The sequence below is a fragment of the Oncorhynchus clarkii genome, chromosome 16, assembly GCF_045791955.1.
Source record: "Oncorhynchus clarkii lewisi isolate Uvic-CL-2024 chromosome 16, UVic_Ocla_1.0, whole genome shotgun sequence".
Classification (NCBI taxonomy): Eukaryota; Metazoa; Chordata; class Actinopteri; order Salmoniformes; family Salmonidae; genus Oncorhynchus; species Oncorhynchus clarkii.
Genome location: NC_092162.1, coordinates 37130563 through 37148913, shown reverse-complemented (window position 1 = coordinate 37148913; position 18351 = coordinate 37130563). Strand labels below are relative to the sequence as shown.

General features: G+C 41.8%; 1 protein-coding gene across 2 annotated transcripts; it reads right to left on the bottom strand.

Annotated features, from left to right (window-relative positions):
* Positions 1 to 562: 562 nt before the first annotated feature.
* Positions 563 to 17063, bottom strand: LOC139368377 (La ribonucleoprotein 4Aa). 2 transcript variants are annotated; one of them, XM_071107164.1, is made up of 17 exons: positions 16490 to 17063; positions 12328 to 12442; positions 11432 to 11599; positions 11116 to 11203; positions 10703 to 10839; positions 9195 to 9298; positions 8800 to 8910; positions 8617 to 8670; positions 8246 to 8452; positions 7000 to 7103; positions 6445 to 6486; positions 4242 to 4448; positions 3318 to 3369; positions 2941 to 3099; positions 2567 to 2739; positions 1343 to 1562; positions 563 to 1161 (listed from the first exon to the last, which is right to left on the bottom strand). In XM_071107164.1, exons 1-17 carry the CDS (start codon positions 16604 to 16606, stop codon positions 739 to 741), a joined length of 2481 nt encoding a protein of 826 aa, XP_070963265.1. In that variant the 5' UTR covers positions 16607 to 17063; the 3' UTR covers positions 563 to 738. The 2 variants fall into 2 exon arrangements, with proteins under 2 accessions (XP_070963265.1, XP_070963266.1); XM_071107165.1 differs by lacking the exon at positions 6445 to 6486 and having other exon boundaries at positions 16490 to 17051.
* Positions 17064 to 18351: the final 1288 nt, after the last annotated feature.

The following is an 18351-nucleotide window of genomic DNA, read 5'->3' as shown; positions in this document are numbered from 1 at the left end:
CGATTCCGATTGTAGAATGTTAGAATCACAATGAGCTGCTCGTTCATTCCATGAGAATCAGTGCAACAGCAAACTGAACTGAAGCACTCTGCCCCAATCTGTTTGCTTAGCAGCAGTCAATGCATTAACAGACATCTTAATTAATCAACCCAGCTCATCTACAGTCATTCATCCTTGCCAAACCTATGCTCAGAAGAAAAAAATAATAAGATGTCTCGTCGTCACTGCGTTGTTAGTGATATCTTTGTATGTGTACACGACATGTATGCATGTATGTTCTTTAGTGCATATGTTTCTTGTAGACCAACATCTATTCTTTAAAATCAAAAATGGTAGAGGGCCTTAATACAGGGCCCAAATGTCCCACCTCTCCTCAGAGAAGAAAATGAAACGGACCTCCAAAGAAAGCACATTGATTTTAAAATCACTGATTTTAAATTCTGTGAATACATTTGTTTACGAGGCCTAATTGAGATCTTTTTCCTTTTTAAAAATCACTGTGAAAGTTCACACTTCTTTTTTGCCCTACTTTCTCCTGGATGTCCCCAGGCTTCCATTTTCATTTCATTGTCATTTCACAAAGCTTTTTTTCCTTTCTTTGGGACAATGCTCCAGGAGGCAGACAGGAGGCGGCTACCGTTAAGATTGTTGCTTTTATATGCATTTCATTATTTATATATTTATATCCACGTATATATTTCATATTTTTGTTTGTTTTCGTTATTCATACCGGAAGTTTTACTTTGGCGATACCGGGGGGATGTTCTGCTCTTTGCCGGTGTGTCGGGGGCCTCCTTGGGGGGAGCTGCGGCAGGCTGGTTGGGGGCCCCGTCTCTGTTCACGGAACTTGAGGCCCCCGTAGCCTCCCTGTCTGGAGGGCCCGTTGCTGCGGTAGTAGCCTCCATCCCGGGAGTCCCGGTCACGATCACGGGGACGGGCCTCCTTGCACTCCCAGCCACCATCCCTGTCCTGGGCTTTGTCCAGCCGGTCTCCCCTTGGGCAGTCGCCCGAGCTGGTGGTAGAGCTGGAGCTTGGCTCCTCTACCTTATTGACACGCAGCTCACGCAGAGGCTGGGCTAGCGTGGAAGGGGAGGCTGAGGCTGGGGGGGTCGGAGGGGGGGCTCGCTGGCACACCTCGGCATAGCTAAGCTTACGGGGCTCCTGAACAAGAGCCAGAAAAAAGGAACAATGAGTTCAGAGGAACAGATGTAGATCTAAGAGTTCAGGTAGAGAATGGAAACCAATTACGTTTCATAAAATTAAGAAGCAATCCCAATGTAAAACAAAGCAATCATCTCTAAATGGCTAGATTAGAGGTACAGGATTATCTTTGGTGCCTCACCACTGATGCAGGGGTAGCGGTGGTGGCTGGGGTGCTGGGTGTAGCTGGAGTGGAGGACACTGTGCTGGGTTGAGGCTTGGGGCCAGGCATAGCTGGCGGTGTGGAGGGGACTCCGGGTGGGTTGGCTGCACAGGGAGCAGGTGTGGGTGGGGTTACTTTGGGGGCTGGGGCCTCTGCTACCCTCTCCACCTTCTCCCACTTCTTCTCCTGATGGGGTACACTACAGAAGAACAAAAAGCAGGAAGGAAAGGAAAGCCCCATTTGACCCAAAGTTAGTTTTAATGCCATTATGACTGAGGCAGACCTTTGTATGCTTCTTTGAGCTCTATTTATTGACGATTCTAGTCAATTCAGCACAACTTTATTGGCAGATCACTAATTAACAAGGCAAGTCTCTAGAATTAATCTGTGACATTAGCTTTACAGCTCATGGACTTGATGCTAGCCAGTGATCTAGCAATTTTAAATGTCTGAGTATAACAGAACTGAAACGGCAGGTCAAACCCAGAGGGCATATCACCCCCCCCAAAAAAATTATCCTACCACTGATTTCAATGGCTGCCACTTTTATAGTAGGGTGAAATCGTGCCCGATTGCAGTTCCTAGGGCTTCCACTAGAAGTCTTTAGAAAGAGTTTCAGGCTGGTTTTAGGAAAAATTTGACAGAAATTGTAGTTTTTCTAGGTGGCTCCCATTTTGGCTGTAGTGTTTCCAAGTGCGTGAATGAGAGCGTGTTCTTTGGTATTTTTCTCCAGTAAAGACAATAACGATTCTCGGTCTTAAATTTTAACGTTTATTTGAGTATTAGGGTACCTAAGGTTTGATTATAAATGTTGATTGACTTGTTATATTATATCACTATTTCTGACTTTCGTGTCACAAATCCCTTGTTGAAAATGGTTTGCTACGCATGTGTGTGCTGGGCGCTGCCCTCAGATAATCACATGATTTGCTTTCGCAGTAAAGCCTTTTTGAAGTCTGACACGGTAGCTGGATTAACAACAAATTAAGCTTTATTTTGATGTATTGCACTTGTGATTTCATGAAAGTTTAATATTTATAGTAATTTAAATTTGGCGCTCTGCAATTTCACCGGAAGTTGTTGAAATGGGACACTAGCATCCCAATGATCTGCAAGAAGTTAAGTCTCTATACACAAAGAGAGTGATATTACACTCTAACCCTCTGAATAATAATGTACAAACTTCAGCCTATTTTCCCTTACCTGGGGGCAGGTACATGGATGGGGGTTCCGTGGGGGAGTACAGCAGGTTTGGCTGCAAGCTGGGCAAGATTAGAGACACACACTGCCTCCTCATGTCCTGGGGCTGGGGTCGGGGCTGGGGCTGGTCCGGCACCCACTTCCTTGCTGGATTCCTTGTTTGCTTGTTCCGGCGTCTGTAGAGAGAGTAAGGAAAGACTGAAGTCAGCATATGAGCGAAAAAAACAACACCCAAAACTAACTTGAGATCTGCATGTAAAACTCCAGTTTGTGGTTTAAGCAAAAGTCTGAGTTGATCATATGCATCTCAAGTTAGGATTCTGCCCAAAATGAAGTGAAAGGAGTGTGGTAGTTAACCATAGGGATCCTGTCTTAACCTTGTCTCTGTTCAGTCCTCGCACCACGTCTGACATCCTGTTCTCCAGTAGGGGCTCTCCCTGTGTACTGGCTACACAGCCCGGCAGCGGGGGGAAGTTAGTAGCGGCCAGGTCAAATTTAGGGACCGGCACCTTTACCTCAGCCAGGGGTATGGGCCTCTGGGGGGAAAACAAAGAGATAACATTTACATTTTGCACCATACAAACTCAAAATGTACATAATAACAAAATAAGCTTAACAAACAAACAAAAAGACACGCAAACCAGAAAAACAAGGCAAGAGAGTTGCGTTGATAACCGGTTTGGTCCAGATTAAATCTATTATGCAAAAGCCAACTAAATCCACATAGTAACTGTCATTCGTCTTGCAACGGTACCGTAATCCGCTCATCCTCTCTCCTCCTTCTTGTGCCTCTATATGTAGTCCTTCTGTAATCAAGGACAGAAAAGGTTTTTAAAGGTGGTTCAGAAACTAGTACACAAGTGTTCTGTTATCTGACTTAACATTCTCCATCAGACCTTCAGATCTCATAATCTTAGCGCTCATCGGGACAGGTGTGGAGGATCATAGCTTAGGGGAGAGGGGGAGCGTAGGTAGAGGACGAGGAGGAGAGAAGGGAAAAGACCCAAAGCCAGTCACACTCCACAGCCTGCTTTCCCCTCCTGCGCATCAAGTTGTCATCACTAGGTCTGATGAGATGACCTGGAAGAATTCACCACTTCAAAAACAGAATGTCATTGTTCCATTAGGGGGATAATACCATCCCTGAAGACCTCACTGTGTTCTGTCATAATACTGGATCGAGATACATATATATATATATATATTAACTTTCACCCCTTTTTTGTGATATCCAAATTGGTATTTACAGTCCTGTCCCATCACTGCAGGTCCCCTATGGACTCAGAAGAGGCGAAGGTCGAAAGCCACGCGTCCTCCGAAACGCGACCCTGCCAAGCTGCACTGCTTCTTGACACACTGCTTGCTTAACCCAGAAGCACCAATGTGTCGGAGGAAACACCGTCCAGCTGGCAACCAAAGTCAGCTTGCAAGCGTCTGGCCCGCCACAAGGAGTTGCTAGATCGCGATGGAACAAGGAAATTCCGGCCGCCAAACCCTTCCCTAAACCAGACGATGCTGGGCCAAATGTGTGTTCCGGTCACGGCCGGCTGTGACACAGCCTGGGATCGAACCTGCGTCTGTAGTGACGCCTCAAGTGTTGCGATGCAGTGCCTTAAAACTGCTGCGCCAATCGGGAGGCCCCCCCGAGAGACCTTTATGAATAAAAAAAAAGGCTCACCTTCCGCGTCCAGCCATGCTGCCGTCATCGTTGAGGTCCGAGGAGGTGGAGATGAGGGGGAAGGCTGAGGTCAGGTCTGGAGGTGTCTGGGTCTGCAGAGGTCCAGGGCCAGTGGTGGGGGGCTGGGGACTCCTCATGCCAGTCAAGCTCTCCAGGGGAACAGAAGCCACTTCGCCTGGTCTCCCCACCTGAGGCTTCACGTGTGCCCTAATAAATAGGACCCAGGGTTACAGAGGCTAATCTTGGCACAACTGGGACGTGGTGGGGATACAAATAGCATGCAGCAGCTAGGCCTACATTTGATGATATATACGCCAACATGCAACTGATGTGCGAAGAAAACTAGAAGACAAATGTCAGCTGAAATTAACTTTGCAAGAGTATTACAAACACCGCACCACCCTTTGAATTCATGCATTTGTTTTTTCAAGCCCATGCTTAAAAGAACGTCAGATATCAATCTTTGAACTTGTCGGGACAGGTGCGGAGATTCCGGGTTTTGGCAGGAGGGGAGTGGTTAGGGGTGAGCACAGGAGGAGAAACAGAGAGACCCATTCCCTCCAAAGACTGTATTCCCTCTATGCACATCAATGTGTCATCAGGTCCAACCAGTGTCAGGGTTATACATGACACATGAGTACAAAAGAATAAGCCAATCATTACGTCTGCCCACTACTGATCTTAAGAAATACATGCATTTGTTAAGTGGTGGACGCATTTCTCAATTTAAAAAAATACCCTGCAAAGTTAATGTGGGAATCCGTACCAATTCGCCAGCTAAAATAAGGTAATTTCTTATTCAGGTTGAAATGGCAGTTTGCAAAGGAAAAGTTATCAGTCAATCATTTTTGGCTGACCAAATCTCCATTCCACATTACAGTATCTAGCCGTCTTATTTATACAGTCATATGAAACAGATTAGGTAACAGGAATTTCCCTCACCTCTTGGTAGCATGACTACATTAGCAAAGTACAGCTGTACTACGGAAACATTTATAATGAAACTAAGAGCTAAATGAAAATAAATAAAATGGATGGTTAGTCAGGATGAGAGAAACGGTTAAATGACAAAATGGAGAGCTAGCTAGATCACTGTGGATAGGAGCCAAGTCATAGTTAGAACTGTTATCTGAGCTATAGCCTATAAAACTGTTATTAACCAGTGGTGTCAAGTAAAACATATTTTAAAGTACTACTTAGTAAAGTACAGATATCCCAATAAACTACCTATTTGTATTTTTGCCAACTTTCACTCCACTACATACCTAAAGACAATGTACTTTTTCATTCATATACTTTTTCCCTGACACCCAAAAGCAATCATTACATTTTGACAGGAAAAATGGTCCAATTCACACACTTATCAAGAGAACATCCATGCTGCCTCTGATCTGGAGGAATCACTAAACAAACGCTTCATTTGTAAATGTTACAAATGCACACAGGCTTGCTGTGCAATTAAACTGATCCAATCCTCACAGCTCCGTTCACATACAACGTGCCGGATACATTCTTAAACAGTGTTCAATACTCAAGTGAGCTACGACACCACATTACTGAACACAACAGTAAATTGTTGGAGTATTGGAGTGCGCCCCTGGCCCACCATAAATAAAAAATACATTTTGCCATCTGGTTTGCTTAATATAAGGAATTTGAAATGGTTTATACCTTTACTTTTAATACTTAAGTACATTTTTGCAAAGCCATTTACTTTTGACACAAGTATATTTAAAACCAAATACTTAAGACTTTTACTCAAGTACTATTTTACTGGGTGTCTCACTTTAACTTGAGTAATTTTCTATTAAGCCATCTTTTCTTTCACACCACCAATTATTAACTCCTCTAAACATCTTGCAAACAGAAGCTGTCAAATGACTTCATATATGTCAATGTTAAAAGTATTAACTGAACTGTTATGCACTGGCTGTCAGAGCTAAGACCAGTTTTAGATTTAGTCATTTGGCTGTAGACTAGTATAGTAAGACATGGGATAATGCTCAACTGTTCAATCAAAATCAAATTTGATGTAGCATATTTAGCAGACGTTATTGCGGGTGTAGCAAAATGCTTGTGTTCCTAGCTCCAACAGTGTAGTAGTACCTAAACTGTTAAAAACAGCTATGAACTGACAAAGCTGTCAGTGGTATTGCAAGAGATGGGGAAGCAATGAAGCTGTTATACAGTATAATGGCTGTACCTGAAGGCATTTATTACATTCTTTCTTGAATAGAGGGGTACACTGCAGGGACAGACAGTAAGAGAACAGGTGGTGAATTCAAAACCTTACCCTGGACTGGTTCATTCAATAAGACTCATACACTATTAATATGGAAATGCAAAATCTGTGGTTTTACGTAAGGATATATGCCATTAGGCTACGGCCACAGAGACGCATGTACAAGAAATACTTCGTATTTGCATTCATCAATAGCCTGATTTTGTCAGTCAAAGGTTCAATCCAAGTAAACCATTTTCCCGACAAGCTGCATTGGTAAAAAGGCGAGACTATTGTTCATTTTTGAATGGATAATCTCAAATTGAAAAACCACTGGTTCAAGCCATAATTTCCAGACAATTTCTGTGCGGCTGTAGCCTTACTCTACGAAGAAGGAAAAAAATTTAACAAAGTATTTACCAATTTTACTATTGTTTATCCACAAACTGGCATGTATGGGTTTAAAGCATTTTCACCCACAGAAAGACAACTTGAAACCACTCACGGCACTTCAGAGAGAATACAAGATCAACGTACCGGTTTCGGTTATAGGGCCGAGTCATATTCAGGGAGTTGTTGCCAGTTTTGTAGTGTCCAGTAGAACTGAATCCATTCACAAAGCCACTGTTGGGAAATGGTGCCTGGAGATGTGGGAAAAGGAGGAAGAATACTTCATTGTCAATATTCTTAAACTGAATTTTTCCTTTTTGTATGATCAGCCCAACCCAGAGACACACACACACCGGGATTGGAAGCACATGGTCAGTCGCAGTGTAGTGCAGGAGAGTTAGTCATTACACAAGTTTCCACCTTACAAATCACATTTATACAGGTCACAGTTGAACAAGAAAAATCAATAATATTTTGTCATTCTCAATTTCATTAACCTTTTTGGGATAGGGGGCAGCATTTATTGTCAAACTGGGATTCCTTCAAAGGCAAGTGAAAATTTATGGTGTTGTTTTTAACTTTGTTGACTCCAAAATGCCGGATATTTCTCTGGCTGGTTTGGGCTCTGAGCGCCGTTCTCAGATTATGCTTTTTCCGTAGTTTTTGAAATCTGACACAGCAGTTGCATTAAGGAGAAGTCTAATCATTAATTCTGTGAATAACACTTGTATCTTTTATCAATGTTTATTATGAGTATTTCTGCAAAATCACAAATGTTTTGGAATCAAAACATTACTGCACGTAAGGTGCCAATGTAAACTGAGATTTTTGGATATAAATATGCACATTATCGAACAAAACATACATGTATTGTGTAACATGACGTCCTATGATGAAGATCAAAGGTTAGTGATTCATTTCATCTATATTTCTGCTTTTTGTGACTCCTATCTTTGTCTGGAAAAATGTTGTCTGGAAAAATGCTGTTTTTTCGACTTGGCTATGACCAAACATAATCACGTGCTTATGCTGTAAAGCATTTTTGAAACCGGACACGATGGGTAGATAAACATCTTGTTAATCTTACATTTGCTGTATTGGACTTGTTAATGTGTGAAAGTTACATATTTCTAAAAAGTATTTTTGAATTTCGCGCACTGCATTTTCAGCGGAATGTTGTCGAGGGGTTCCGCTAGCCCTAGAAAGGTTAATAGGAAGACATATCTTCTCTCATGTAGGATTTTCTCAATAAGACTACCCGAATGAAATTACAGTTGACACAATTTACGAGGATAAGGTTTATAGTCTGCTGAAACTTCCAAATAATTTGAATATTGTACATTTATACCACAATTAACACCATAAAGATAGTATATTGAGTGTTGATGTTCACCAGAGGAGTCTCGAAGTAGGGTGTAGGAGAGGGTGTCCAGGTCTGTGGTACGATGCCATAGAGAGGGTACTGCTGCTGAGGGCTATACACGTGCTGCATGTACAGGTTAGGGTTGTACTGGGACTGGGTCTGGGCAGCGTACATGCTGCTGTCCATGCTACGGTAGCCATTCTTAGCAAAGAATGTGTTGATGGCTTTTATCCTCGCCTGGAAGTTAGAAAAATCAAATCAAATTTTTAAAAACTTGTGAAATTATCCAAAATGTGGAAATGTGTCTTTGGCTTCACAATATGATTGTGAAGGGAAGAGCGATTAATAAAGGGAAGTGACAGTCTTAAATTACAAGTGATTGATTGTGTTATGTAACTCACCATGATAGGTTTTCCCTGAAATGTTTTCACCTCTTCTCTTAGATATCGGTGTGCCTGAACAGAGAGAAAGACAACAGACATGCAGAAATTCCATAGGTCTTCTCAACAAAACTGGGACTGATAAATGCTTACACCAATTAGAAGCCTGAATACTACTTTATACTCCAATCGGATCCAGCTTACCTGTTGAGCATCAGTGTCAGATTGGAATGTGATGTACCAGTTGTTGTTGTGCGCAAACTCCACACTAATCACTTTTGGACAGTTGTCATTTTTAAAGAGAGACTCCACTTCCTGAGGGGAACAAAAAAAAAAAGATACGAGTATGTGAGTTGTTGCTCAAATATAGTAAATGTGCCAGCATTTTTACATAGGAGTACTACTAGCAATTCACCTTGTCATTTACAATAATAACACTGGCTACAAATATTGTTGTAACATGATTGCATATTGGTTATAAAGTGTGTGTGTGTGTGTGTGTGTGTGTGTGTGGGGGGTTATTTTGTATTTTAGTTGTAAGAGTATTGTAACCACAGCATTAACATGGTAATATATTGGTTTTAACACAGTCATCTGACCTCTACAGGTGTTGTCTCAGGAACCTCCCTCAGGATGATGATGCAGCGTTTGTGATTAGGACGCACTTTCTCTCCTTTCTCATCCACTTGTACCATTGGAGAGGCTGTGAACAAGAACAAACATCAGGGTCACAAATTACATCGCTATCCATCTACATTACCAGTCAAAAGTTTGGATGCCTACTGATTCCAGGATTTAACTTTATTTTTGACTGTTATCTACATAGTAGAAGACAGCAACACTATGTACACACATGGACTCATGTAGTAACCAAAACAAGTGTTAAATTAAAATATTTTATATTTGAGATTCTCCTAAGTAGCCACCCTTTGCCTTGATGACACACTCTTGGCATTATCTCAATCAGCTTCATGAGGTAGTCAACTGGAATGCATTTCAATGCAATTAACTGGCCATCATGAGGACCACCAGAGGAAAGGAAGACCCAGAGTTACCTCTGCCGCAGAGGATAAGTTCATTAAAGTTCCCAGACTCAAAAAAATTGCAGCCCAAATAGAGTTCAACAGACACATCTCAACATCAACTGTTCAGAGGAGACTGCGTGAATCAGGCCTTCATGGTCAAACTGCCATGTCTTTGTGAGACGCAGAGTAGGTGAACGGATGATCTCCGCATGTGTGGTTCCCACCGTGAACCATGGAGGAGGTGTGATGTGTGTGAGTGCTTTGCTGGTGACACTGTCAGTGATTTATTTTGAATTCAAGGCACACTTAACCAGCATGGCTACCACAGCATTCTGCAGTGAAACGCAATCCCATCTGGTTTGCGCTAAGTGGGACTATGATTTGTTTTTCAACAGGACAATGACCCAACACACCTCCTGGCTGTGAAAGGCCTATTTGACCAAGGAGAGTGATGGAGTGCTGCATCAGATGACCTGGCCTCTACAATCACCTGACCTCAACCCAATTGAGATGGTTTGGGATGAGTTGGACTGCAGAGTGAAGGAAAACCAGCCAAACAAGTGCTCAGCATATGTGGGAGCTCCTTCAAGACTGTTGGGAAAGCATTCCACAAGAGTGTACAAAGATGTCATCAAGGCAAAGGGTGGCTACTTTGAGGAATCTAAAATATATTTAGACTTGTTTAACACTTTTTTGGTTACTACATGATTCTATATGTGCAAATTCACAGTTGTCTTCACTATTATTCTACAATATAGAAAATAGTAAAAATAAAAACCCTGGAATGAGTTGGTGTCCAAACTTCTGGTACTGAACATAAAGTAACTATAATTGTATGGGTTATACCACTCCATTGTCCAAAAAGTATTGCCATTGGTGCGTAACATTTAAAAAATTAAAAATAATAATCAATACCATTCAATCACAAGTCCACTTGTTCCTAGACTGGTCACAGAGCTGTTTGTGCCGTCCCACATTGACCATAGGAGTTGGCAAGAAAACACAAACAGATTTGGGACCAGGGTACATAGTTCCACAAAAGTAGCAAAAATGACAAATAAAACAACGGTATAGTTCCTTACATCGGAGTATGTCTAGAATGAGCTCCATGTCAGTAGTGAGGGCCTTGATGCTCTCCATGCTGGCAATGGTCCATATGGGGACAAACTGGTCACTGTCCATCTGGGACATCAGGTACAGGTCCTTGGACAGGTTCTCCCTAGACATCAAATGAGGGTCAAAGGTTATTATCATAAAACATACTTGGCTATCAAACATACACATTTATCCTAAAGAATTAACTTAATATATAATCACATAGCCAAAGCCCCATCAGACTATGGGTCATTCAGTAAGGCATAGTGTAGCAAAATATTTGCAACTACAAAACTAATGTTTTTTATTGGACAAGTTCAGGTACTATCTCCCAGTTACAAACATAGGAACAATTACTCACCTAGAGGTAGAAGACCTAACCTAGAACACGTGTACTAACCTTGAAAAGCAGAACTCCAGCTCTTTCTTGAGGGAGTCTCTCAGGTTCTCTGATGAGACGGGCCTTTCCTCTGTCAGCTTTGTCTCCCCTGAAAACCAACATGTGTTTCATTAGCATGTACTAAGGTAGGTCAGAAAACTCCATGAGGTCCGAAAAGACATCCGGAAGAGGTCTGCCGCAATAATGCATCTGTAAAAGTGTTATAATTTGTCAGTGAGAAACATGCAGCTTTGTGGCTATGATTGACTAATCGTAACCATCTTTATTTTATATGGTGCATTATGGGTAGTGTAGTTTAGTTAATTGTGCTACATACCTGATGTGCCGGTAGTGGTCTCAGTGGGGATGAAGCCCAGGTCTGGGGGATCCATGCCGTTCACAGTGATCTCAGCTGTGGAGGCTACCGAGGAGCTGCTATCCTCCAGGATAGTGAAACCAACACTGTACGGTTTACAACCGGGGGAGGACACAGACTCGGAATAACCTGGATGGGAGAGAGGGTACATCACGGTGTAATTTATTGTTCAATTCATCAGTTAATAGGATGTGTGATAATTGTAAGAACCTATTAGTAGCCTATTTGAAATCCCACTGCCGAAATGTCTGCACTTAAATAGAAACAGTGGAACAGGGGTCTTCATTTATTGTTAAACTCTTAACTTTGTGATAAATTGTAACATTTAGATTTTGTAAACTAATTTGGACATTGTGACTGGCTATGTCTGTTGCTGCTGTGCCACTGCACCCTCTTGGCCCCACAGTTTTATAAAGAGAGTTCTCAATAACAATAGGCCTGCAGATTTCAGTATGTGGCATTGATGTCATGTATAGTACAGCATAGGTTGTGGTATATTCCTTCTGTTGTCAGCCATAACAGCCCATCAGAGACAAGTAAGGGTTATTTCATTGATGTGGTGGATAAGATGAGCTTTCCTTACAATGTAAATGCACTTTGAGCATCTGGAAATGTGTTATGAAATATATTATGCATAGCCAATCAATGATTATAAATGACACCCGATGTACCCTCTCTCCCATCCAGGTTATTCCGAGTCTGTGTCCTCCCCCGGTTGTAAACCGTACAGTGTTGGGTATGGTGCTAGATATGTATGAAACCAAAAACATGTATGCACTCACTTCACTCTAAGGTGCATTGGCTAAAAGAGTCTAAACGGCATACATTATTATATGTTGTTAAGTGTCGTTTCTCACCCTCAGTGACATCAGCCGGGGGCCACTGTGCTCCGTCAGGAGGGACCTCAGCGGGGGCCACAGACACCTGCCACACCTTGGCATTGGGGTTCAGACCGGCGCCCTTGGAGGTGACCTTGGAACAGGGGGAGAGGAAATGCACTTAAAAGTACAGTATCATACACTTCAGGGTTGAAAAACAATAACATTTTGATTTTTTTTTATGCAATGTCAGTTTACTTTCTAAACAGACTTAATCAAAATGGAATTAATCCCAATCCTGACATACTTCTATTGTCTCCGTTTTTCATGCTGCCTGAGGAACACTCAAGTCGAAATGCGTTGCGGTAACGCGCCCTGATGTATTGTCACTCTAGGCTGATCTGCTCTATGGATTTCTGTAAATTATTTGCAAATAGTTCACTAAAAAAAATTGGTGCCATCATACTGGTCACTGTCTTTATTTCTTGCCATGTCAAATACATTGCAATTTTCTTGCCCATCCTAAAACAAGGGAATTACACTCAGCATAACATTTGTATTTTGATTGTGCACACAACCACTCAAAAGACAAAAAAATATACTTGTCTGAGCTTCTTACACTAGGTAGACTCGTTTTTGGTAAGGGTTTCCCAGACTCACTCCCGGGGCAGTGCTCCACATTTTTCTCCCAGTTTATTTTTGAATCTTTAAAACTGCCCTGTGCACTTACATTTTCCTGTGATTTAGAGATGGATATATCTATCTTCACACTGAAAAGGCCACTTGAAATGTGAGCCTGTTGTGGTGGTGAATGAATAGGCCACTTGAAATGTGAGCCTGTTGTGGTGGTGAATGAATAGGCCACTTGAAATGTGAGCCTGTTGTGGTGGTGAATGAATTTTGGCCTGCTGTAAATTAGTTTATCCACCAATAAGATAATCCCCAAACCTCTCTCAATAACATATTGTTTTCAGTTTCCCCTCCACACTCACAGTCCGAGCAAATGTATTGCTTGAAAAATTCAGTGGTGTAAAGTACTTTAGTAGTTTTTGGGAATATCTGTACTTCACTACTTATATTGCCAACTTTTACTTCACTACATTCCTAAAGAAAATATACTTTACACGCCTTACATTGTCCATGACACCCAAAAGTACTTGTTACATTTTCAATGGTTAGCAGGACAAGAAAAGTGTCAAATTCACGCACTTATCAAGAGGATATCCCTGGTCATCCCTACTTCCTCTGATCTGTCCGACTCACTAAACACAAATACTTTGTAAATATGTACGTGTGTTGGAGCTGCGTAAATAAATAAAAAAACATGAAAATGGTGCCACTTAATATAAGGAATTTGAAATGACTTATACGTTTCCGTTTGATACTAAAGTATATTTTAGCAGTTGTAGCAATTGTATTGTATTTTGATATTTAAGTATATTTTGAACCAATTTTTTTTGTATTACTTTTATTCAAGTATTATTTTACTGGGTGACTCACTTTAACTTGAGTAATTTTCTATTAAGGTATCTTTACTGTTACTCAAGTATGACAATTGGGTACTTTTCCACCACTAGAAAAATGACTCTGCTAAGAAGCCATTTGTTTCCATTTGACCATTTTAATTTAAAATATTCACAGTAAGGTACAGAAATGATTTGATATTGAGATTAAGGTCCAATGCAGAAGTTAAGTGTTCATGTAAATACCATGTTATGTGAACATGAATTGTAATTACCCTGTAATAACATTGGATAATCCCCTAATGTAAATCTGATAGAAATAGAAATGTTAAATGTATTCAGGAGAAATATTTAACAAAAAATATATTACATAAATCGTGATACAAATATATCAAACGCCTCGAAGATGTATTACATTTGTTTCCATGAGCACAACATCCACACAAAACCGAAACCAGAAAGATTCATAAACAAGTAGTTAACTAAGCTATTGGGAACCAAATTGAATTCGTGGTCGATTTTTACATTTTATTTTCAGAACAACCACTGATCGATAAATCACTATGACCAAGAAAGCCAAAGCAAGCATGGCGCGCTGTCCCCATCCACTATTTACGTTAGCCATTTTCAACAGCGAGCGTGTTGTCTACATTGTATCAAATAAAGATGCTTACCTCGAGATTAACAATTTTGTTGTACTTTGTGGGTAAACGTTTAAAACGCCAAGGATCTTCTATTGCGAACAAGAGTGAGAAGCAGAACTTGAGATACTTCACAGTAGTTATTAAAAATAATTGTAAAAAATTAAAGACTACCCATAAAGTCGATTGTTTTCGAAAAATCAACATGCGGTTCTCATTGAAGTCCACCTACATCCTTAGCAGATGGACCCACATGACATGTATCAGCACAGCGCGCGCTCTCTTCCGTACACTTTACCGCCAACCCAAACCCATAATCGCTGTTGGCAGGCAGCACCGTCAATCTCAAACACAAGCGATACACATAATGATATTTTGTTGCTGCTGCTACCCCTGCTACTGAGCCCTTAACCATTCCTGAGGATACTTGAGGCACGTGCCACTTTCTCTCGCCCCCGCCCCACGTTCTAAAATTTAATATAGGAATTCGGAAATTAGTATTCTTCACAGGAGCATCTCGTCCGGTCTAGGGAGGATCCCCAATCCCCAGTTACATGACACCATTTTAAAAGCGGGTGTGGATGGGCTTTAGAGGCTTGGCACTAATCCAAAAAGGTGTAGCTAGCGCTACATTTTAGTAATTCAGCAGACGTTCTTATCCAGAGCGACTAACAGAAGCAATTATGGTTAAGTGCCTTGCTCAAAGGCACACCGAAGGATTTTTCACCTTGTCGGCTCGGTTACTGGCCCAATGCTCTTAACTGCTAGGCTACATGCCGCCCAAGAGTTGTCAGTTACATTGACTGGATATGACAGACAAAATATGTCCAATTTAGTTTGTCAGTTACATGTGTCATTAAAGCAACAATGCCATAAATAAAAACAATACTGTGAAAACAGATATATACTACGGCCCATAGCTTGACATAAACTACAGCATAAATCAGTAAATACTTAGCTAATGAATGGCAATGCCAGCTACGTACTTAAACATTGTTACATACATATGAAGCATTTGATATTGGTCGTCATCTTGTTTCACCTTAGAGTCCACAGAGCTAGCTTTAGATCAAATAAGTAAAATCTACCACATAACGTTACCACTGAGGGGTCGTACCTAGTCACCACCTGCTACAAAATTATCCAACGTACTAGTCTAACTGTTACTCCTGGCAAGAGCAGCTGTCACATCTCAGTATACATTGTCGTTTTAAAATAATTTGATATATTAAGGAGCACACCTTACACGGTGCACAATACGTCTGACAGTCCCTTTGTCTAGCAAAGCAACTCGAATTAATCTGTAGCAACATACTTGCAGTGCTAGCTTGCTGCCTGGTTGTATCTCGTTACTGTAGCCCCAGTTTCTATATAGTCATCTGACACCGACTGTGCTGCATAGGCCGGGTATTTGCAACGCATGTTAGCTAGCTAGGTAACGTTGATTCGGCGAATTTGCTTGCTGGTTTGGCTGCATAGTTTGACAGCATCGGTGCGCCTGCCCACCGTCTCCAATCGATAGTCTACTAAAGAGCATTACAGTTGTCACTGCACATTGATTACTAGGTAAACTCCCAAATTAGCTAGCTAGGCTACTACTGCTAGTTAGGTTAGCAAATTAAATGGCTGCCAAAGTAGATTGCTGAACTAAGCTTCAGATAACGCTTGGCTAGATAGCCAACGTTAGCTGGCTAACTGAGTTACTCAAGATTATTCTGTTTGCAAAATAAGATAATGGAAAATATTGTTTGCAACGGTGATTTACCCTAGCAAACCAAATGTGTGGGCTATTGAAAGACAGCAAATAAATCATTCAGCCAAACATATGGCAACATACCTAGCTAACGTTAACTATAAATAATCTCAACCAAGTTATCGATATGAATCGGATTGATAGTTAGCAGAAATCATTGCAAATGTAGGTAATATTATAGGCCTCAGGAACCTATGACTGAGGCATGATGACCCTATTTGGAAAGGCAGTGGCAGGCAACAAATCATGGTGGTAGGAATGGGACTTAGGAGGAGATGGTGTGTTGTGTGTAGGCTAGGCGACGTTAGCTTAGCTAGTTGGGAGGAGTAGAGGCCGCTACTCACCATGCCGCCTGACCCTCCCCCGATCCCAAGTGGTGTGTCGTCCACCACACAGGTCTTCGGTCCCGGATCACCCTCCTCCTGCAGCAGCCGCGGCTCTCCGCCCTGGTCCGAACTCATCGGCCGCTCCTGGCTCACGTCTCCCCCGTCGTTTTCCTCCCAACCCCCCGGTCTGCTTGCCACCCCTAGTCTCTCAAAATACTGGTTTTACGGTCTTACAATCAGTCTGCTTATCTCGTGCTAGAAATGTTTAGCCAACACCTAAAGCTAACTAAATAGGCAGGGTTAGCAAGTAAGCTATCCTACTTAGCTAGCTAGCCGGGTTGAATCAACGTGTATGAACCAAACTCGCACGACAATATACTACAGACGAAAACTATACCAGATCATTAACTTACTTTTACCACCTTTGTCACTAATGTTTCTTCCCACACATTTTTACAAGCGTCAAAGGCGAATTCTTACCCGGGCAACCGAAGCGGACACTAGGGACACGCACCCTGCACGCACCTTTCTAAGAGCAGGCAGAAGCAGACATTAGTGAAGTCCGCCACCGTCCCAACTCACATTGCGAGTTAGAAATGACCTTAGGAACTTTCGTGGTACTTTCCGTTTCCGGTTGACAAACTTAAAAACAAACAGCTTGGTCAGGCAGGGATGTCTTAAAAAACAAACAAAAAAACAAAAAAAGCTTTCCATTTATTGTACAATAATTTCGTACGTTTGATCCAAGAAGGGCAATTACTTACCAATGCAACTGGGGTGCAGTTTTTGATAATTATTTGCTAAGAATAGCGTTTCTAAACCAGGGCTCCAACCTTGTCCATGGAGAGTTAACGTTACACCGTCCTGTACGTTTTCGCTCCAACGGTAATCTAGCGCATCTGGTTCTAATAATTAGTCTGGTGTGTTGGTTTTACAGTTGGGTGAAATTTGAGACCAAATATCCACAGGAAAATATTGTTTACCTGTCTTTTTAGGGTGCTGCTACTGAAGTTGAAATGTCTATCACCTGGCACTTGTGCAAAACCATGTAAATACCTTCTGACTTCAGTTAGTATGCATGCATTGTGTTGGCCTACACAAGTTTGCTAATGACCTAATGGCACGAGCACAAGATGGAAGTACATGCACGCAATGCATATTAACAGAAGTCAGCAGGTGTTTACATGGGTGGCAAGGCAATGAAGAGACCTTGAGAGGACCCATAATCAACAATATAATCATGATTATCGCCTTTATATCGTGTGAGTGAAAGGAAGTCACTCTGATGAAGTTCAACTTCAGTGGACAGAACTTTTAGTCGAGCCAAGCGGCATGTGGTCAAAGATGACGGATGAGAGTGAGTCAGATCCAAAGAATGCACTTTATATTGGGTTATGGCTGGGTTGTGCCGCCGGGGAACTTGGAGGTATCGTGGAAAAAGAAGATAACATCTGCTTTCTTTACGCTCTTTGAGTTTGAATCCGATGAAGCGAGCAATAACAAGGGATATGGTGTGTTGAGGAAGATTGGTGTTAAATACAGAGTGAGCTGTACTCCAGACCAAGTTCTGGAGGTGAAATGGAAGAGAATTAGGGAGAATTACCAGAGGTGGCAGGTGTGGGGAAGATATTGGAGCCTAAGCCTCACTCAAATGGATAAAGATGAATTTGGTCCAGTGGGAGTGACATTTTGGGGGAAAGTTTTTGTCAGACCCATATGGGATTTCAGGGTGGGTGGAAAAAGGAGTTGGGTGAAGGTAACCTGAAGTTGTCTTGTGACCAAGAGGGGGTGGACGCTCCGCACCACACAAATGGGGAAGAGAGATGTTACTTGCTTTGCTCCCAAGAAGAGGGCACCAATGAAAGGAATGATTACTGGGG